Below are 22,978 nucleotides of genomic sequence, written 5' to 3'. Positions count from 1 at the left end.
CTTCATCTTGGATGGTGGGAATGTAAAAGGGAGTCTGGAGGGTGAAGGCAGCTCTGCGCAGGCTGCAGCAGGAAGGTTTGGCAGCGGCAGAGCTCGGGTCATTCTCACTGGACAGAGCAGTTGATCGTCTCCGCAACTGCCCGATCGTCTCCGCAACTGCCCGCTGCGTCTCTGGTTTCTCAGGGCACAGGGAGGTGTGAAGGACTTACTTACAAGGCAGTGGGGAGAGCTATAGCCCATCAAAACGTACCTGTTTGTTTGTTTGCAAGTGATTCAGCTTTGAGAAAATACTAGTGTTGCGATGGAGCTCCAGGTTGTCAAATTCACTGTCGGTGAAGAACTGCTGCAGTCAGCCTGCTCTCCTGAAGAACTGGTTCTCTCCAGGCAGCGCCAGTCAATAACCGGGGCCAGGGGAAGGGGGGGGTGTTATGCTCATTTTTATTAGTAATTATTAACATTAGTCTCTGTAGGCTATGCAGGAACTCGCCAAGTCATGATAAACAAGGTAATTTTTATTGTCCCAGTTCACTGTGAATTGGTTTTATTTTAGGGATATCGCTCTCTGTAGATGGGCACAAGGTGTTGTGAGGCACTTTTGTGGCAATGGTGCAACTGCAGCTTGTTTTGTGGCCATTTCTTGTAGAACTTGTGTCATTCAGTGAAATCTCTAGTTGCTGAGTGTTTGGAAAACTAGATACCCCAGAATTCTTCTCTGCAGAGTATGGTTTCAGTTATTAAATCAATCATACCTGTGGATTTTCATGGTGGTTTGCTACCAGCTCAGAGGCCGGCTCTGTTGATGAGAGCTTTGGATTTAATGTTATGAGCAACTTCATTATTGAGTCGGTAGGGGCTGATCTATGGGCAAGTTTTTGGAAATATTACGGCCCAAGTCTTGCCTCCTGCTGCAGGTACAAGGGGGTAGAAGGTGTGAACTACGAGGATTGCAGCTGATGAAGGGATGAGCGCACTGTGAAGTGAGGGGGTGGGGGGAGGACCCACAGCTCTTGCCCCCAGCCTGCCTGCCACCTTGAGGCTGGGAGAGCTGGGGCTGAGGAAGGCCCCAAGGAAGGTGACTGAAGGAAGCCACCTCCAGTGAGTTATAGTCTTGATGCTTCAGCCATGAACCATCACTTCAGCACTCGTGTTGAAGGCGTGGGGCTTGGCCACTGAGCTGTCCCCCCAGTTTAGCTTTGATCCCTTTCTCTGACCTGGCAGGAGCAGAGCCCTGTGTCATTTTGTGCATGGAGGAGTGCAGGCTTACTATTTTTTTTCTGCATCATGTGACAAGTATGACCTCATCAAAATGTGACAGCACTTCAAAGTAGACCCACCTGGGAGCAATCCCGACTGTGAGGATGCCTGTCACTGATTCAAGCCCCCAGGCCTACATAAAGGGTTTGACAGACCTGGAATAATCTCCGCTAAAAATGGAGGCTTGTAGACCCCAGCGGCAAGTGCTGCTTCTACAGGGTTTTCAGCATCCTGTGTGTTAGTTACTGAGTGTATCTTGTCCCACGGAGACAACTTGTAGCGCAGTTGCCAGATGTGATAAATGCACACATCTCAAAATTAGGAAAAAGCAAGAGCAGCAGAAAAACGGGGCAGAACGCTTTACGGGAAGGGAAAATAGTTAACTTTTTTTGAGCCTTTAAGCATCATGCAACTCTTTTAAAATATGCCCTTAGGCCTTTGGGGTGCTCCCCAGGGAAGCTGTGTGGTGAAGGCAGCAGCGCAATGACCAGCAACGCGAGCTGTAAGGCAGAGAAACCACCTGGGGAGGCCATAGCTGAAGCCCGTGTCCCCAAGGGAGGGTGAAAGAGGGGTCCCTTCTGAGCGAGGCACACACAGTTAAACTCACCACACAGCCACTGTTAATGAAGACACAACTGAAGGTATTTCATATGAAGGTGGACGGGTATAGATACAGCACATCATTAAAAATCAGGTCCTCCACACAGAGGCTGTTCTGTTGATGGCCTACTGCTTTTCTGGCTGTAGCCAACACTGAAATACTTTTTACGGCAGCCTCCCACTAGCACACAGCTACTGTATTCCTGTGGGAAGGAACAGAAGTTACTGTAAGTAAGCAAAGCCCAGTTTTGCAGCCACCATGAGAGACTTATCTATTGAGTAAAGAATAGAAGGACAGGAGAGAAATACCTACAGCTTAAAAAAAAAAAAAGTGGCTTTATTACATGACTGCTTTGAGACATTCATCAGTGGTGGCCCAAGAAGCGAAACCAGAGACATACTAAACTACACTAGCGAGACATGAACTTTTTTTTTAATGGAGACACATCATTGATCACAATTTATTTTAAAATCATGAGATGCCAGCAACAGAACAGATTGAGTCAGCAGGTCAGGCTGGACAAATACTTGGTTGATTGTAGCCGTGGTTGGTGGCTGTGGGCAGCAGCACTGAGTTACGCAACAAGGCAACAGTTTCTCTTCCGCCTTCCTGACAAAGCTGCCAGGTAAGGCAAAGGATGGACAGCTACTGAACGGTGGTATAAACCATGCAAGAGTAACAAGTGTGAGAATAGGTGTGTAATAAATACTTGATGACATTAGAGAGGGAGAGTGGGGCTGGGGGGAGAGGCTCATTTAAAAAAAATCTTCTGCAAGACATTAAAGCTATTTTAAGTATTGTCACCACTGCAGTGGGCAGTCCAGTCCAGTAGCGACTAATTGGTACATGGATCCATTTTAAAACAATATCCCTCTTCACGTGAAAAGGTCTGAACAAATTATTTCTCCGCTTGCTAAAGCTCTGGGGTTAAAGAAGTGATCAGTAATCAACATTTATTTCACACCTAGGCAGAATGACTAAAACTGAAGACTACTGTTCAGCTTCATCTTCAATTACTTCAATTCTGCGTGGCCCGTAGAGTAGAACATAAGCTATATGCCAGTCTCCACCCCCAGATAACCTCAAAATATCTTCAGGTGTAACAATGCTGACTTTGTCATCATCAAACTTAATCCACTCATCTGAAAGAAAAACAAGAGGATTATTTGTAATTTAGGTAAGTAAAAATCTAAGTGTGCTTAACAGCCCCTTAACTGAAAGAAGCTGTGAAGGATGGGTAACAGTGCTACAATTTATTTTTTTTTTTACCTTGTTTCCTTTTAACCCAAGATACATAATGGCCAGAGGAACTTGATCTGCCTTGATGTGTTAGCACTGCCTGCAGGTCATAATAGCCGCAATTATTAGAACCAATATCTGAAGAAAGAGGGGGAAAAGAGAGTTACGTAAGTCTTATGTGAACAGTTTTAGCATTTTTAACAGCACGTAGACCAAAGATGCGTTAGCCCCGACGGCAGCACTGTAGCTGTGTAACACCCCATTTACAGCATGGTTCTAAGTCACTACGAACTAAAAGCAGGGGCTTTCAGCCAGGATAGCCCCTCAGGGAACTGGGAATGTTGTCCACTTTCAGGACATAACTATGTATCCTGGATGTAATGCAAATGCAGTAAGATGAAAGCATTAAAACGATGATGCGTGGTCAGTAAAGCTTCTGGACAGGTTCAGCCAATACTTCCTTCAAGTGCCAGCTGCAGTCTGCGTTCAGGGCAAGCCATGAAACAGCCGGGGCTGCTGCGCTGAGCATGGGCTGCACAGCGACGCTGCCGAGAATACTCAGGTACAGCAGATCAACTACTCTGCAGTTAGTTCAATTACACTATTCAACTTTGCAATGAAAAAAAAAAAAAAAAAAAAAGGCTAATTCCAAATGTACCGAGAAGGGTGTTACAGTCCCCAACGTGTCTTTACTGCATTTCACAGCATTCCCGACGATCCTCTTTTCACTGTCCTCTCAAGCTAGTCAACGCACCCTACCACTTTCTCACGTAATGCATCACACACAAGCCTCAGGAAGCACCCAATGATGACAATTTGGGTAAACAGAACCTCCAAAATACCTTCTGCACAGTGTCCTCAACAGAAGGATGAATGCTTAGGACATTCAAGCTCTAAGCCCCTCAAAATTAGCAACACTAGCATCACCACAGCAGTTTTAAAAGTCCGATTTAAGTTTTTGTTTTGATTTCAATGACAAGGAAGCCTACATTGCACATCACATGCAAATGTCTTTCAATGTGCATGTCTTTAGTATCATCCACTTGTCAGATGGATGACAATTATGCCTTTGACTGTCTCAACAGCATTTTGACTTGCCTAATCTTTCGATTTCTTAAATTTCTGTCAGTTTCTGAAGATTAACTTTCAACGGCATTAAAAATAACCAGGGTTCTCAAAATATTCCTGCCACCAAGTCCACTTAAACATGAGTAAATAGAAAGTTACTTTAAAATAGATTTACTTCCCTGTACTCACCATCAGGAAAAGAAAATGGTTCATATTTAACTTCTTTCTGTGCACCATCACTTTTACTGGACTAAAGAAGAGAATATGCTGAATTAATGTGGAATGGTTTTGAGAAAGCTTTAGCACAATCCTATCAAATACCAACTGTCCATCAATTTAAAGACATTTCTAAGCCTAAACTTTTTTTGTTGAACTTGAAACAAGTTACATTACCGTATTTCTAGCTGGACATCCAAAAGCCTTATCTAAACAAGACCGCTTTTTAAGGCAAATACATAACCATTTTAGCACATAGTGCCTAGACTGTTTACCCACCAGATTTACAGGTTTGGAGCAAGAAAACAATTCTGCAGTTAAAGATTTTATTCCTTGTTAGAGACTTGCTAGCAGCGGAAGTGGCAACAAGAAAATACCAGAGACAGGCTCTAAGCACCAATACATCATTTTAAAATACCACTCTTTCCTTGCTCCTAACCGCATAAAAAGAGATGCGACCCATATTCAACTGTTTAAATGAAACTGCTAGGAGTTAGGCCAGGAAAAGAGCAGCAAACTTTAAAAAAATTGGCCAAAACACTAGAGTTTTAGCTTATTTATTTTTTTGTCTTTGTTAAAGAAAGGCAAGTCAGTTTTAGAGTACGTAGACAGGGTAGGAGATGAAATCATTTACCAAGTTTTTAGAGTACAGTCTTTTAGCTCACTAGTATGTATATTCTGAATTGTATCAGTCAGACACGTAATACTCCCTTGTACAACCCTTTCCAGTGGTGAGCAGAAAATAGCTACCTCTACTCCACCGAACAGTGACCTGCCAGCAAGTAATAATGTTTGAAGAGAATCATTTTGTGTCATTCACAGAAAACCTTTAGGCATAATACCAGTAAGCAGAAACACTACATTTTAATACATTTTGAAATAAAAATCTAAGCAACACCTTTGTCTACAGCATTTAACATTTCTCATACCAAAGCAGATAGTGTATTTTCATTAACATACACAAAGTTTGAATCCTAAATAAGAAAACAATACTTTTAAGGAAGTCAAGTCTTTTCTAGTCCTTACTGGTATCCCAATTTCACATGTATGACTTATTTAATCCAAACATCCTTTAAGACTTACATTCTTTGGCTGTTGATTTACTTTTTTGTCTTCTAGATCTTTGAATTTTGATCGATAAGAAACCATTTTTTCCTGAAGGTCTGGAGTACATAGCTCATAGACATCCAACATAAGAGGAAATTTAACATCCTAGGAAGTAAAAAGCATAAAGATTATTAGCATAATGTGGTACTCCACATTACAACATTCTCCCACGGGAAGACAACACCAAGTCCAATTAAATGCAACTCTCATCGCATTTATCACAGCCTGATCTACGGAAATGTTGCTGACAGTACTTACCTAAAGGGCCACAATACTTTCACAGAAGAATGTCTGATTCAGTATAAACAAACCACCACAAATTAGTACATTCAGTATAAATATTTAGATTCTTTATTATCAGCTGTCATACTTTTATACTGTGGAAATACCTATGCAGGCCTAAGAAAAAAAAAATGCATGTGGAACAACTGTATGCTTACAAAAATGTCAATTTGTGTTATCCAAACAATATTCTAAAATAGTTAACGTGTGCCTTCAATCTTTATTCCTTTGCTTGTCTTGTAAGGATCAGGCATCATCTACCACGATGCTCCCTGGGCAGCCTAAGAGGTCTGCCAGCCAAGGCCAACAGAAAGCAAAACCGGAACATTGCGCTGTTTGCAGCTGGTTCCTGCATTTGTCAATCAGAAAGCCAGACAATTAAAATAACTAATACAGGAAGCGTTTGTTAGCATTAACATCTCTCATCAACTTTAGAACACTGTCCAGTGACGGAAAGCATGGCCCTCTCCTTAACTGAACATTCTCCTCTGAACCACTGGCAAAGAGAGACCCAAAAGCATCCTAACAGTACTGGAGTAAATTCACTCCTGTCCCTTATCTCCTCGCCCCATCTATTTTGGTAGTATAGTTTGCCACACATCATCACAACTGGGAACAAAGCTGTGTACGTAAGCAAAGAAATTGCACTGTTAATATTTTTAAATGCAATTTAAAAGCAAACAATTTAGTAAACAGCCTTCAAGTATTAGTTGTCACCTATAATAAAAACTCACTGAAAAGCATAAAGAGGAATTAAACATCAATATGCAGAAAACTTACCTTAAGAACTTTGGCATTCACAGATTCTTTCTCTTTGTAAAAAAATCTGACCATCTGAATAGTCAGGTACGCTGGCAAGCGACTAATTTTAGACTATAAAAAAAAAATTTAGAAAAAGCTATTACTTTAGATATTCACAGATGTTTTATACCTTAAACACGGCTCATCCTTAATTACAGGCTATTCTGGGAATGTATTTGTACACAAACACATAGGAGTATAGTAATGCCTCCTTTGAAGCTCTGTATAGTACTGCACTCAAAGAAATAATTTTCAACTGGTCTTAAATTTCTTGGAATTGACAACAGTTAAAAGAATCACAAAGAGAGCAACAAAAGTACTACTCACAGATTTGATATAGAGTGCATTTCTCTGCAGCGTTGGGGAGAGTTTGGTGATTTCCTCTTGAAGACGCTGTTGAAAAAAAAAAAGGTAATTAACACATACATTCATCAGTACAGATAAACAAGCCACAAAACTGAATCTTATTCTGCCAGTCTGTTCTGTTGCTATCAGCCACATGCAATTCCGAAAAGACCATCCCCATTCCTTTTCTCAGCTCCAGGCTCATTCCTGAGCCCTGACAATACAAAGTGAGTAAAACTTGCAACTGGATTTGGTTACGAATGTGTCATGCCATGCTTGGAACACAACTAAGGAAAATCTGAAGTTTCTTGTGACAGGAATATTTGCACATTTCTCAACTCTCAGTCCAAAGCAGAGCGCTGCATGTAAGGAGACAGGTGGTGATACTCTGCTTCCAGGACCTTTCCAAATTTGGAAAGACTGGCCTGGTTGTTAGTGCTGTGACTCTCTTACTAGAGGCAATCCGGCGTAAGAATTCTAGAAGACCTTTTTTGACCTGAAAAGCGAGGTTTCTTTTCTCATAATCTTTCTAATTTGTGAGCATTAACTATTTTATCTTACTTTTCCTTCTAGATTATGTCAAAAAAGAAAAAGCAGACACAAAGGTTATCTGAGAACCATGCAACTTGGTCCAGTCCTGTACAAATCAGATCACTGCTCCCATCCCTGCTCTTATACAAATACTCTGCAAGAGCAGTTACTACAAAAGTTTTGTAGTAGCTCCTCTCCTTGCTCCTTCAGATTCTCCAAAAAACCCTGAAAACTTAGAAATATATAAATAAAAAGCACAGACTACTTTAAGAAATTCTATTTAAATAAACAGTTTAAAGATGATGTTGTGTCACGAAAAATAACACCCCCTTCAAAATCTGCAGAATTAAATTTAAGTTTAATTGTTCTATCACCTGTTGGGGTTTTTTTTCTTAGAAACTAAAATGCCACCCTATTTTAAAATCGACTTTTTGGGGAACCATTTCCAGCATGCTTAAATCATGATACTGCTCAGTTTGAAGGGAAAGGCAGCTGAATTGGCTTGCACTTGGTTACCTGCACGGGGAAGACCACATCAGGGTCAACAAAACACTCTGCTGAAGTCTGCTTTACATTAATGTACAATTCATTTTCACTGCCATCTTCCCATTGAACAGCAAAAAAAAAAAAAAAAAAAAAAATCTTGGAACTTTATAAAACTTGGACAGTAGATGTCAATTCCAAGTCATAGATTAAAAACACAGGTCATTTAGAATTTCAATTAAATAAAAGTTGCAATTGCTTACCAATTTTAGTCCTGTAAACAGATATTTCACTTCTTGATTGATAAAGCAGCTAAGCTGAAGCAGATTCTCCTTTCCTTTAGTTACTTCCTCTTCTTCAGCTTCTGTACATTTCATGCTTCACAAAATTAAGGAAAACGATCATGCACCAAGAGCTGAACTACGACTCTAGTGAAAACAACATGCTGAACAGCATGGCAATTTAAGATAATCCTGTGCTTGTACATCAATAGTACTTTTACTTTTCGCAGCATAAAAAAGAAGATCTGAAACAGCCCTTCCTTCTAACCAATCTGTTCCTTCGTGTCTGATGACAAGCGGTAGCTGAGGCACACAGCATACCAAAAAAAGCAAAATCGCCATTTAAGCTTGTGAGGCCTGCTTTATTCTTTCTTCTCCCCCCACCCCCAACCCCCAGGACACAGACCATGCTAACTGGCTGCCAAGAGCAAGTTATGAAGCCCTCCTGCAACATTATGCTCCATTGTTGTTTACAATTAATAAAGTTCTACTCCTGCTGCTGGCCAGACTTCCCATTTCTTTCACCATGCACAGCCTCGTTTCCCTGCGTTGTATCTGTCCCCTTCACTGAAAATGAGTCAATTTCTTCAGCATTTTCTACATATTCTTACAATCATTCTGTCCAACCTCTACTTTTTCATACTTTTACCCCAATACTTTTCTTTCATCCGCTTCCTTCCAACTAGGTATTTTTCTGTCTGCATCTATTCTACAAATGCTGCCATAATCACACTTGGAAGGCTTGCAACACAACTTTTCTATCAAGCATCTTCCTCCTGCCATCATTCCTCTTAGCTAGCTACTCATTCTGCTCCTCCCAACTATTTCAGGGATAACAAGCATCACAATACAGGGAGAGAGATGCCTGACTCTTACCTTAAAAAAGACCTTTGACTCTAATTACGACCAAGCTATGAGATACAGTACCTCATCTAAGGGGATGTTTCCTTATTTCAGATGAGCAAAATGCACAGTATAGTTCTTTTTAAAAGTAGTGGTCAGTTTCATGACAGTCAGGATTTCAAGGTGAAGTGAGAAAAGAGTAACACTTGGCGTAAGATGTGTGCCCCATGCGGTTATATGCTTTTTGTTCTTGCTATAAAAAAAAGCTACTAGGAAGTTGTCAACTGAATTAGTTTCTTACTCATCTACCAGCGTGCATCTAATTTATTTTATAAAAAACCAAACCAAATCAATCAAGTGATCTTTTGTGCACATTTAGTATGTGAAGTATATCAACAACACTCTCTTACAAGCCAAAAAAAGGCTATTTAGGACGATAATTACTTTTATTTGGATAAAATATATCACCATCCATGAAGTAGATAACTAGCAATCTTGCCTGGGGATCTGCTTTATTCTTTCTGGTATTTAAATTCAGGGGGAGGAAATCTGGTATTTAAATTCAGTGGTTTTTTTCCTGTAAGTTTCCACTACCATTCTTCTTCCCCACATCATCCCCTCTCTCAAAGCATATCCAGTCTTAACTTTATAACTTCTGTGTACTCCTGCAATACATCATTCCCTCTTTTCCCCAACACACACCTTTATTTTCTATATTATTCTGAACAATGCTTTTCATCCTCCCTGCACTCAACACCTAAGTGTGAAATTATTATCATTCTTTATGTCTTGCCTTAGTCTTTAGGATACGCTGTTTCAAATTCAATACTGAAGAACTGATCAATTAAACTCTTCTTTTTAGAAGATGCTGCTGTTGCTCCAGAGTCTGTCTGTAAAAGAAATTCTCTTATGATGCAACTTTAAATAGCATGTAATGACAGTCAAAAATAACCCATTTATTTAAATTCTTTAAAGCCTATTCCTTCACCTTTCTATAGGTGCATTTTCTTATAGTCAGTCAATTTCCTGACACAGAATAAAAGTATAAAAGTTTCAAACCAAATGCATTTATAGCATGCTGTTAAAGCCACCTCAAAGCATATTAGCAAGCAAGATTTCAATCAGAAAGTCACACCTCCCTGCCCCTCAACTTAAACCTGTCTTTAAAATTCTATCAGATTTTTGCCACGGCCAAGACTCTCCAGAGGAGTTTACAAAGAAGAGAGTTGGTCTGGTAAAGTCTACTTAAAGTTTTTCCCAGCAGGTCAATTAAGCTAGTTGTCTGTTTGAAACAGCATTCTTGTAGCCAAGTAGCAGACTTTTTTCAGAAAAGAAGCTCTTCTGTGCTAAATTCACAGGCTATCGGGGCCAGCTGCTGCATACTCATAGTCACTGCCACCCTGCTCCAACACATGCCTTACAAAGCCCAAAGGGAAAGCATTCCAACAGTAGACTCCACAGCACAGCTGACATGACATAGGCAGTAGCATTATGCTGATGGGACACATCAGAAAGCAATTTCACTTACTGGACTATAGACACATGTTAAAGAACTCACAACACATACAATCCTTACCAAAAAAATATGTGAATCACAATAATATAAATCCTAACTCTGGTTAGAGTAAGACTACAATTACCTCCATAACTGTATCACCTTCTATGCCTTCCAGCTTCTGCTGTAGGACTCTCATCATCTGCACCCAGCACTCATTGGCATCCTAGGAAGGGAACAGAACGTTAAATCTGACTAGCAGCATTAAAACTTAGCAATATTAAACCCTTCAATCTGTACACTATACAACCAAACGTAAGGATTGCTTAGCTAAGAGTTTCTCCCTATTCCACCATACCTTTTCAGAGCTAATACTTGATATTATATCCAACTTTTCTACATGATACAAAAGCAAACACTTTACTGGGATACATTATTTTCACAGGAGAAGGGAAGTTTTAAAATATTCTTGTTCTCAACTTCCAACACGCTACAGAGTTTTCAAACAAAAAGCTAATCATCAGTCTTTACCTGTTGAAGGTACTGGCCTTGATCGCCTTTCTCTGCAAACTGTGGGAAGGCCATATGTAAAAACTGCAGGAGAATGATAGGTGGGATACTGGAGGAAGTTTTATCCATGGAATCAAACAAGTCTCTAAGAGCTTGAAGAAAAAGTAAGTGAATGCTTTGAGAAGTGGAAAAACAATTCAAACATGGCAGGAAGTTTAAAAAGAATAATGAAACAGCAGCAACATTTAAAGACAGATCATTTAACAGTGTCCAATTTGATCTTTCCAGTGCAGGACTGAATTTTCCAGGTGGTATAACAGGTGCACCTAAGATCACATTTGTGAACATGACTTTGCAAGCGTAAAGATGACAATTCTGAGAGTTTGGCACAGTGTGGCACATAGTGCCTTGTCTTTCCTGGCTGATAACAGAAGGAAAAAAAAACCAAACAAACAAACAAATTTTTGAGCAGTTAAGATTTCATTTGAAATACATCTGAGGAGCAATATTTTCACAAGAGGACTACACCTAGAGAAACCAAAAAGCATTCGCAATCTATCCTCTAGAGGAGCTTAAGTTTCACCAACTACTGGGAAAAAAACTTTCATTTTTCCCAACTAAAATATCTAGAAAATACTCATGCTTAATTTAAGACCCAGGAAAACAAGTAAGTGTTTGCATACGTGCAGACAGTTCATAACTATGTGCAATTCGATGAATGCTACTGATTGCATGACAATACACATGGCTTTCTTTTTTGCTCTAGACACACTACTATATATGTCTTATCTGCCCAGGTTACTGCATTTTAAATGCACAAATCACTTCAGAGATACCTGTTAATCCTCACAACAACCCTGTGAGGTAGGCAACAGTCTGCATGGTCGCTAATTTACAAGTGGAGAGACTAACAAATGATACTCTTGAACAAGTGAATATAGGCAATATTACAAGGAACCAAGGTCAGTTGCTCCCTCTCTTTTAAGAAATATCTCCACTGACCTTGGTAAGAGGGACAACTGATATGACACAGCAATTAAAAAAAATGCCATAAGTGTCATGCAGGAGTTCTTGACCAGCTCAGCACCAAAGAATTAACTATGAATTACTTAAACTATTACGATTCCTAAAAAGCAGAGCTGTCACCTTAAAAAGAAAACAAGGGACACAAAGTAAAGGCAGTGAAAAGGGGAGGGGCAGGCATGGTTGTATAGAGTAACCATTGAACTTACCACCCCAAAATTCGATCAGCAGGCATACCCACAAACTGGACCTTTCCTTCCTTATATTGTTTTGTTTTTCCTTAAATGGACTGGTAGAAATCCCAGTGTCCTGGCCCAGCATCTTAGTGGGGCAATGAAATAGAGTAAAAAAAGAAAAAGTGGACAAGTAGTACCCTTGTTCAAGTGTAAGGGGTCTAACTAGAATTCTAGTTAGAACTTGGAGATACGGGGCCATCGTGAGCTCTCACATCGTGAGCACCCAGATCACCACAACAAAGACTAACTTTCCTTCTGAAGACACTACTTTCTATTTCAGTTATGAAATCTGGATCCTTAGGGTAAAGGCTAAGACCACTGATACAGCACCAGCTACCACCTTAACAATAGTGCTTAGCCATCACCTTAAAAAAATAACATAACATATATTCTAGGAGTATGGAATTAGCCTACCATTAAGTGAAACAAAGAATTGTGCACTAAAATATTTCTACACAAAATGATGAAATCAACAGATGGATGGAGTCTGCTTTAGGAAGTTCCAATTACTTTATGCCTACATGCAAAACAGTTAAGAGATACAAATGATTTCTATCTAAGCCTAAAGCACAACTGAATATATTTTTCCTAGCGTGCAATTAGGTAATATGCAGAGATGTATGCTTTGCAGCCACGGTCAGAATAGCCTTTAAAGATATTAATGACAGAGCAAAATGAATCATCCAGTGCTAGCCGATCTGAAATTCCTAAGGCATATGCACTAAAGAAAAATATGCAGTGCTCTAACTGCAATCTTCATCTGCAGTTAGCAGGAAATCACACACTAGCCTAAAACCCTGAGTTCTACTCTAAACACCAACCTGCAGTAATGTATTGAGCAGAGGCCATTTCTCCTGAAGCTCTTAAGGCACCACCATACCTAAAAGAGAAGAAAAATAATTTGTATGCAATTAAACACAATCAAGAAGAGCAGTCAGGTTTTTTTTAAAATCACAAAGCAGGCAGGAGCTAAATTTATTTAAGTGTATCAAAAGAAATCAATCACCAAAACAGAAGTAACTGAAGGTAAGATTTACTCATCCTCATCTCAAAGTCTCAGCTATTTCGCAAGTGCTGCATGGAAGCAGAGGAAAACTGGAATCCTTGAGACAATAAATAAATGCAGACTGAGAAGTCTGGATACATCACTGCTGCTTACCTAATCCACTTGCCTCAAAGACTCAACCTATTTTTAAAGAAACTGAGAAAAAGTTTGAATACTAGCTACCCCATTTATGAAACATTTGGCATAGCTTCACATTTGCCACACATGGAAAAAACGACCTTCAAGGATAGATGGCAGATAAAATGCACAGAGACAGAGGGCAGGCTTGCTTCCTCTCTCCACAGCAGAAGCAAAACCACGAGAGGTGAGACATTTTTCTTGAGAAGGTATTTCCTACACAGAAAAAGTACAGGAGTCCACTCGTATTACTAGAACTTACCATTCTTTGAATGATTTCTTAACTTACTAGCTGCCCGAGGAACAGATGGCCTCCTCAAAACATATAAGCATTCAAGCAAAAGGAAGGTCTCATGCGTTCTTTAGCCTCAGACTGAACTTTAAGAATTCTGCCCACTGCTAGATGACGAGCGGGAAACTTTCCCCCGTCATGCTACAAAACAGGGCGTACCCTTGCAGAGATCAATGGAGCGGCTGGTGAGAAATGAAGCATAATAGTAAGCTTTCCCATTTGAGTCCTTTCACCTCTTTCCCACTGCCCTTCAATGCTGTCATCAAGCAGGGAAGACCAAATAAAGGCTGAGTCTCCAGGGGAAAACAGAGCGGCTGCCTGTGAATCTGACTTCCCACAGACAATAAGGCCACATCTTGTATTGCTGTTTTATAGGGTACATTTTGACATTTGGTATGTTAAATTTGTCAAATACTCTGATTCAGTGCAGTAACTCTGAGTCCTTTACATGGAAATAAATGGCCTTTCCTAAAATGATAACACTGAAAACCAAGAAAAAGCTTTAAAACAGAGTTTCTGTACTTCACAAATAGTTCTCAGTGCTAAATAATTCAAGTTCACCTCCCAGTAGAATGAAGAAAAATTTATAAGTACTTAAATACTGCGTGTTTACAGTAATCTAGAATATCCAGTTGGGTACCAAGGTTATCAAGAAAGTAGTGTATTTTAAAGGAATTAACTAAACCCTAAGATGGCAACGCTCTACCTAATCCTCACATTTTTAAAATACTGATGGTTTTCTCATTTTAACTTATCTGGAGGACAAATTCAGGCTCACATTGCCATATATTCCTTTTTCCTTCTGATCTTCAGAATTTTCAAGTTTCTCATAGATTCCTCACCAAAAAACCCAGCCATTTTCACATTTCAGTCCAGAATAACACACACACACACACACACAAAAACTGAACAAAAACAGCAAATAAAAAAAAACCCAGAAAATTTATTCTACAATCAGAACAAATGAAACAAATTCCATAAGGGCATGTCTTCTGTTCCCTATGCATCCAAAAGGCAGTAACTCCAGGTTATTCCAGTTTGCCACCACAGAAACACCCATGGTCCTATCTCAGAGCTTCCTGCTGTACCTCCCAGTACCAAATGTCAATTACGTCAGAATTTCATAGCTGAAAACACATTGTGCAATAAAGCCACTGAAAAAAAAATATTCCTCAAAGGAACATGACTCCCGTGCAATTCTTTTTTACAGAACAAGACCGTACAAACTAACACCAGAAAACAGGGTTAGGAGTTCAGAAGCTTGTTTAAGCTTTTTAAACATGTCTTGATAGGAACTATTTTTTTAGCTAGGCAAAACACATTCTCTCCACTAAAAGCCAGTTCCAACAAATACATAGTCTTAAGTTCTTTAAAAAATACAGACTAACATAGCCATAGGATAAACTTTAATCGATCGTTATGTTACCCTTGAATGGATTTAAAGAGTAACAGATTGTTATGATAATCCATACCAGTATTAAGACGACTGTTCCACAAAATATCTATTTCATAAGCTAAAGAAAACATTTTAGTCATGGTATTTTTGTACTGAATCTTACCTTTTAAGGGCCTCTTTCACTTCTGGCACTGAGCGGATACACTGAACCGTAGCATTCATGTAGCAAGTGTTGCCAAGGTTTGTCAATCCACATGGTAATTCCATCTACCAAAAAATTTACAAGGGTTCTTGAAGGTCTGAGAGAGATGTGCAACTATTTTTGTATAAACGCTATAAATTGGACATCAACATCTAAGAAAAGGAATGATCAAAGTGCATAAAACCTGGAATATTCCATCAAACTGTATGACGTTTTCAAGATACATTTTCTGATTATATTAATCATTTCACTATTCAGTGCTCTTAGGATTCAGGAATGCTTGGCATTTTTTTTCTGTGCATGTTTAGTTTAATGAACATATTCTTCAAGCAGGCAGTCATTCAGAAAGTTCAATTATAATCTCATTCAAGCTTTGACCTTAAAATTCTATTTCCATGAAGTTTCCACATGAATACATTTGTACAAAACACTGATGTTTTAATTAAAATCAGTTTTCGGTAAAACTATGAATATGATGAAGTTCATCATTAGAAACAAATCATTATTTAAACTCCACTCCGGAATTCTGCAACACATCATTAATTTGATCCTTTCAGACAACTTGTGAATTTCTAAAGTTTTGACAAATGTGAAGGCCAACTAATAATTAAACTAACCAGCTTCAGAAACAAGTATAAATCACAATAGAATGTTTCTTTTTTTTTTTTTTTTTTTAATCCTGCATATTTGAGTAGTTGTCAGGGAAAAGCACGTAGTTTAATGAAACTGAAGTAGTACTGCATACCAATGCCACTTAATTATTTTAGGAAAAGAGAATTCATTTAGCTGTGCATTCCATTTTTAATGACTACATGCAGTACAGACAACTGAATTTTGATGTATAACAAAATTTCAATCAGAGAAATGCAATGTGACCAACTTTTTCAAAATGTTATCTGATGCTGAATCATCTCCTTGTTTGCCTCTCAGTTATCTCAAAGTCTGTGTATAGGGTTAGTCTCAAAAATACATAAATATCCTTCACCTGCTGTTGTCATGGAAACCATTAAATACTGAAGCACAAAACCAGTCCTGAACTACAGTTCCGTTTCGATATGGACATGCATAAAAGTATTACCATTCTGCATGCGCAGTTGACAACAGTCATGCAACTGTTTTAAGTATGACGAAGAGCTCCTAGTTCAAATGAGTGATGAGAAAATTAAGCCTTTCAAATTGTAAAAAAAGGAAACAACTCAAAGAGAATTTACTTCATTAAAAAAAAAAAATTGATTAATTATGCTCTTCCAGACTTTACTCCCATCAGGGAAAACATATAATCTATTCCACTAATGTCAAACTTATTTTCACTTTTCAGAAAGAAAAGTTTACCTAATGCTACTAACAAGGACAAACAAAACTCCAAACACACCCCACCCCAAACAAACCCTAGTTTCCACTCATAGATACGAAGAAGGCAGGAATCGATTTTGCACATCTAAGAGCCCTTAATTCATGCAAAGTTCAGGACACTAATACAGCAAAGGCAATATAACTTTGTCTTTAAAAACATCATCAGTGCTATTTTTTAGAAAATTTACTAAGCTGCCTGCTTAAAGAAAAAATAGCACTATTTATATAACTTATAAATTAAATTCCAGACTTCTCATCACAGCCACCAATTGGGTCATCAACATAAATTTGCGTTTCTTTGAGAAGCTGTAAGTGCTAAACAGACATTACAGTTTCAATATCCACTTTCAAGCAACTGCAAGGATTTAGAAACTTGCAGTTATTCAAAGGTTTACAAGAAAACAAAGTTTCAAATATGCTTACAGCTGAAGCCAACTGCTCCTCTGTCATGTCTTCTACAAAGACGGGTCGAGCAATTGGCTCTTCTGGAAGTGCATCTGCGGAACCCATCATTAATAAGGTCATCCCCTTGAAACACAGTAAAAAATAGTAATAAATATTTAAGGGCAGTTATTTCCACTTAAAAAAATAAAATAAAATCATTAAGCTCTTGACATATTTCAGCTATTTCCCCAAAAATAAACAGTCTTTCTCTTAGTTTACAGAACTAATACTGCACTGTTGTTTCTTATGGGTATACCTCAACTTTCTCATTATCTAAAAGGCACCTATTGAGAGCAATTCCACAGCATTATCCATGCTAGACGTTTCCACTGAGCCTGGTGAGCTTGCCAGCAGCTGACAATGCAAGATTCCAATCGTGACTAAATTTAACATTCATGGAATATCCCAATGGGAAGTGTTCAGAAAAGCTCCCTGCCTGAGGGATCACTAGGGATCAAGTATCTTCAACACTTCAGTGCAAATATTCCTCTTTCCCTTAAGCCCTAGAAAATACCTTGGAACCAAGGATAACTGAACAGATACATTCTGATTTGAAAGAAGATGCAACGTTTGAGCTTCTCAATCAACAGTCTCAAGTTCTCAAATGCAGGCTACTCTGAACAACAACAAAAACATCCCTCATCTTTACCCTAGAATCTGGGGAAACACTTCAGACACATGTGGGTAATAATGAGGACCACAGCTCTGAGTTCAGAATTGTTTTCTTCCACCTGAAGAGCAAGCGGGAAAGGGAAGTGGCAAGTTTGGTCTGGCAAGTTCTGAGGACATTAAACTAATTGAAAAGTGAAAAATAACCAAAATGACCCCATAAGTTTAGGCATGAGGACTCACATTCAAGGGGGAGGAAAAAAGCAATCAAGTTACCATGCGTGCTGGACTAGCCTAAGGAAAAGGAGTTTTTCAGCATTCAACGGCAGTACATCTACACAATAAGATCTATCAAAGGGGGAGAAAATGGCTATTTGGGGCCTTGAAAAATACAGCGCTAAGGAAAAGGATGGACAACGGAACGGAAAGAAACTGCTTTGACAGTGTAATTAAGTCTCTAGAACTTGTATATAGCATTATTGAAACTAATAAAGGCAGCTATTAGCCTAACAGTACACAGAAAATGACTAGAATATTACATACTGTGGTTTTTGCCGAACAACTTTGCTACAATAGCTGCAGCTATAGGCTACTAGTAGATGCTTACAAAATAATTACAAGTGTAAGAGTAATGCTACCTAATTCAATCCTGTACCAAACAGATGTTACAAGACACCTACAGAAATGAAAATGACCAAAAAAAAAAACCAAACCCAACAAAAATCTTTGGGATTCCCCATTACAATATTATATAGGTAAGAAACAGAAATAGATTCACTTTTTGTTTTCTTTTGGAACTAGTCAAAGGTATGAATAAGCTGCCCAGATGCCATACCCAAAGGTATGGTAAGCTGCCCAGAGAGGTGGTGGAGTCTCCGTCTCTGGAGACATTCAAGACCCGCCTGGACCCGTTCCTGTGCAACCTGCTCTAGGTGACCCTGCTCTGGCAGGGGGGTTGGACTAGGTGATCTCCAGAGGTCCCTTCCAACCCCTACCATTCCGTGATTCTATGAACAACCATTACTAATGGCTTTGTCTTTAAACAGCAGCTATTTAGTATAGAAGAACAAATTTCATCAGCTCAATAAGAAAGGAAATAGGCAGAGCTGTAACTTCAGCATTTGTAATGCAACACTCTTCCATGCTGGGGATGTACAAGCATAACGGACTGCAGGCAGTGCCCAGGTTCACAAGCTCTTTCTAAATAACTTATTTTGCTTATTATTATAGTCACAGATAGACAACACAGAAGGACAACTGGTCTGACTCGGAACATTTCTTGTAAGAAAGAAATATATGTCCCCAAGTACTTCAGGAAGATAGTATAATTTCCCTACTGATGCCAAAAAGAGTTTTTTACAAATCAATGGTGAGAACTTTGTAAAAATGCTTAGGTATGATAACTATAAAAATCAGACCTTCATGAAAAATAATTTTAAGAATGAGCTAACTATCCAAACAGCAACAGCAAGAACTTTCAATGTTTCTTTAAATGACAAAATAAAAATCAAACTAGTAAAATTTGATTATTCCTCAGAACTTACATTCTTTATTTTTAGGTTCCCCCAGTCATCATCCTGTATTTGGAATGAAATAAAAGACAGGTTAATTATCTTGCGGCAAAAGGCAAGCAAGTATTTTCATTAATATTAATCACATATTTCTAAATATACAATTGTGTTTCATCCAAGATTCCACAATATTAACTATTTACACATCATCAAGTCTTGTCTAACTAAAATAAAAAGCAGTCAAGTCATCTCTTCAATAAGGTTCTTCATCTGTTGCTCAGCACTGCTTAGATGTAAACAACTTCTTGTAGGAAAGTCACCTATATCGCATTACATTGATAAGCCTCCAGGAAAAGAGTGCCAGAGAAACTTTTCTTGAACAAGCTAAAAAGCAAAAAATTGCATTCAGATTCTGAACATTTAAAAAAGAACAGGGGAAAAAAAAACAACAAAGCAGAGTAGTGCTTGGTATAAAATAGTGAAGAAGTGTTCTAGAACAGCAGTGAACCTCCCAACCATTTAGCAACAAACTTTTGACAGTATTTTCTAGTAGTAGGCAATGAACCAAACAGAATTATTTCTGGAAAGTGTAGTCAGTTTAATACATACAACGAAAGATCTTCTGGAGGAAGACTTGGAAATATAGTCATTGCTCATTAGGTTATAATTTAATAAAGTTTGAAATAATACAAGAAAACATGTATTTCTACCTTCAGAGTTCCTCCTTTAACCATAACCTTCTGTCTAGCTGGCTGAACTCCAGTCAGTGCAAACAACTGGGCTTTGAAGACCATTGGAGGTTCATCAGTGTTAAGTTCCACACCATCGAATTTCTCTTTTCCCCATTTCACGTTAACTGCAAATAAAATGTTTTGAAACTAGATTATTTCCTAATATACAAAAATGTAATTACCAAGGTTAACCCAGTATTTCAAATTGCAGACTTTATACCATCTCAAAACATTCAGTTTTTAACTCTAAAACTTGTCAATAATCAAGCTAAAGGACACCTTTTCTACAAGGTATCTTGGCCACCAGAACACACTATTTCCAAGTCTAAAAACATTCTATAAAACAATTTTAAGTAACATATATACTGAGAAACTCTGCAAGCAATGAGAGTGCATAACAGCATCAGAAATTCTTTGAGCAAATCTTCACAAAAGCAGCTCGAAAGCAACTCTCCCAATCTCTTGGCACTGTTCATTGCAAACAAGTTTCTGAGGGAAGTTCAGACGTGCGATTCCAGTTGAGTTTTTCACAGCATTTCCTTCTCCTTCAGTGCCAAACAATACCACGTTCTTTAAAAGCAAAGCAACCGTTTTGACAGCCATAGTTTTGGCTACCAGTATCATTCACACGGAGCTACATGAGGAGGTAGGTGTGCGTCAAGACACGACCCATAAAATAGCACACCTCCTGGTTCCTTTCAGTAGAAGGTGAACCTCACAGTGCCGTTTACACCACCATCACTGCTACCCTCCTGAGTTTTGACAGTGTTCACACAAACAGCATACCTATGTGCACATACGGACAAGAGCCCAGCACAGGTTGCAGCTGCAGAAACCCTGACCCCAGTAAAGGTGCAGGACTGGAATTGAGAAGGGAAGTGAAATTTGGTCATGCAAAGTGTAACTCTTTGACGCTGGAAATGGGACCATCAGCAGAAACATTAGGCAGAACAAAACAAAGGCACATTAACTTCACTTTGGTAAAGCTAGTACTAACCAAGAGCAGACAAAGATGTCTGGAATAAACAGTGTGTTTCTAAAGAACGATCACTTGTCTTTGATCACTTCCAATCGTTATCACAGGTAAACAAGGCTACTTTAGCAAGCTACAGTTTTACTGAAAATCTGCAAAATATAGCACACAGTAATATCCTACGTGCACAGCAAGTGGCTGAAATATACTTTAAGAAAGCTGTATCCTTCCTTCTACCTGTGCTTCAGTTTTAAGTAAATATACTATGGCAACTCTAGGGTTTTTTCAACATAAAATTCTTAAAAGTAGTGATTTAAAAAAACCTTACAAGAAGGTTCAGATTTCAGATGCATGCAGTGCTTGTGATGTGTAATAAGGAAGAATAACCAAAACTTAGTCCAAATTAGCCAACAAAGCAACTCAAACGGCTGTCTTTTCAGTATTTCTAGCAGAAAGGACCTTCTGATTTGTCCAACCTTCTGATTTTTTTTAAAGACACATTTATTATTTTGCATATTTAAGACCTACCAAGCACAAGTCTTTTCCCATTTTCTGGGAAGACAATCCACTCATTCGCTGAACATATCAGCTGCAGTCTTTTAAGTCTTGCATTTTTGAACAGTCATGCATCCACTGCTAAATATGCGGAAGAGTTAGCAATTATTAATCTTTAGTGTCACCGGTTTTGACAACTCAGCACTCAAGAGGAGGAAACTGAAGAGTATGAGCGTCTTCTCTTCAGACATCGCAACCAAAATTTCACCAAAAGTTTCCAAAATAAAAGGGAAAATTGTTAATTTGAGAACGGAAACTAAGAAAAAGGAAGGGCAAATTCCCCCCACTGAACAGAAAGCACAGCTTATAGAGATGTGCTAGAGTTCAGGAAAAGTCCCGTTATACTGACATCGATATTCCAGCTTGCCAACCACAATTAAAACAGTGGAGAAACAGGGACACAACTGGGTACTGAGGCCTCCTACAATCTGTTCCTCATATACTAAAAAGCCCCAAGAGGCCAGACTTGCAAAACATAAACAAGCCATTAACTGGTCCTAGAAGTGTCAGTGGAGGTTTTGCTCTTGCAGACTTAACTAGAAATTTTCCTTCACAGCAAGGAGGGCAAGTGGAATGCGATGCAATTTAAGAAAATTTTAACTGCTCTGGTTTTAACTAGGAAATAATGGATTTACGAAAGCCGAGGCAGATGCACCTAAATACATTTGGAGGTGCGGATGCAGAATTACGGCTCACTTAACAGACGGCAGCACTTACCTTAGCACAAAACAAAAATAAGCCAAGAAAGGGCAATACCGAGGCACGATCGCACGCGATACGCGAATGACACCCGTTGGCACGGCCGAGCCCTGCCGAAAGGGCCCTCCCGGCCACCAACAGCGCTCGCCCCTCGCCCCAGCCGGGCCAGGCCAACACTTCCTCCTCAGCCGGCCAGGCCGCCTCCCGGGCCGGGCCGCGCCGCATGTCCCGGGGAGCTCCCGGTGCCGCCCTCGGCCGGGCCCGGCGGCGCGGCGGACACGTGTGGGGGCCGGCAGGGCTGCCGGAGGAGCCTCCCGCTGCCCCTCGGGAGGCACCGCCCGCCTCCCTCTTCCCCGGCGGCGCGAAGGGGCCGCCGAGGGGGGATCGTCGCTGAGGCAACGACCCCCGCCCCCGCAGGCGCTGCCCCCTCCCAGCCCCACGCTGCGGCCGGGCCGGGCACGGGCGGCGGGGCCGGCTCACCTGAGAAGAGCGGCATGGCGGAGCGGGGGCGCGGCGGCACACCGTGTCCCGAGAGGGCGCGGTGGCGGCGGGGAGGAGTGGAAAGACGGCGGGGAAGCGGCGCTAGCGGGGAGGGAACGGGCGGGCGATGGCGGCGGCGGCGGCGATGGTGGCGCGTCCCTCCCTCCCTCGGGGTCTCATTCAAACCGGCCCCTCAGGATGACGCTGCAAGCGGGGCCCGCTCGCCGGAAGCGGG

The 22,978-nt window shown here is 39.9% G+C and overlaps 1 protein-coding gene across 4 annotated transcripts; it reads right to left on the bottom strand.

The window, feature by feature from the left end:
* Positions 1-499: 499 nt before the first annotated feature.
* Positions 500-22,978, bottom strand: USP14 (ubiquitin specific peptidase 14). 4 transcript variants are annotated; one of them, XR_008464654.1, is made up of 18 exons: positions 22,744-22,978; positions 20,016-20,161; positions 19,339-19,371; positions 17,165-17,269; positions 15,350-15,453; positions 13,137-13,195; positions 11,078-11,208; positions 10,686-10,772; positions 9,862-9,941; positions 8,191-8,305; positions 6,896-6,961; positions 6,548-6,640; positions 5,462-5,590; positions 4,352-4,412; positions 3,125-3,232; positions 2,820-2,997; positions 1,862-2,057; positions 500-1,211 (listed from the first exon to the last, which is right to left on the bottom strand). XR_008464654.1 is itself a non-coding variant. In XM_054189735.1 (17 exons), exons 1-16 carry the CDS (start codon positions 22,757-22,759, stop codon positions 2,846-2,848), a joined length of 1,485 nt encoding a protein of 494 aa, XP_054045710.1. In that variant the 5' UTR covers positions 22,760-22,978; the 3' UTR covers positions 500-2,057; positions 2,820-2,845. The 4 variants fall into 4 exon arrangements, 3 of the variants coding, with proteins under 3 accessions (XP_054045710.1, XP_054045709.1, XP_054045711.1); XM_054189735.1 differs by having other exon boundaries at positions 500-2,057; XM_054189734.1 differs by lacking the exons at positions 500-1,211; positions 1,862-2,057 and having other exon boundaries at positions 2,783-2,997.

The sequence above is a fragment of the Rissa tridactyla genome, chromosome 2, assembly GCF_028500815.1.
Source record: "Rissa tridactyla isolate bRisTri1 chromosome 2, bRisTri1.patW.cur.20221130, whole genome shotgun sequence".
In the NCBI taxonomy this organism is placed as follows: Eukaryota; Metazoa; Chordata; class Aves; order Charadriiformes; family Laridae; genus Rissa; species Rissa tridactyla.
The sequence above is the reverse complement of the archived record's forward strand: the minus strand, read 5'-3'. Positions and strand labels throughout refer to the sequence as shown.

Coding starts and splice junctions, on each gene's coding strand:
- USP14 (XM_054189735.1), bottom strand. Junction 17,270..19,338: donor GGAACCTAAAAATAAAGAAT/GTAAGTTCTGAG, acceptor CTGTGTTTCAAG/GGGATGACCTTATTAATGAT. Junction 9,942..10,685: donor ATACAGTTATGGAGGTAATT/GTAGTCTTACTC, acceptor TTTCTTTTACAG/ACAGACTCTGGAGCAACAGC.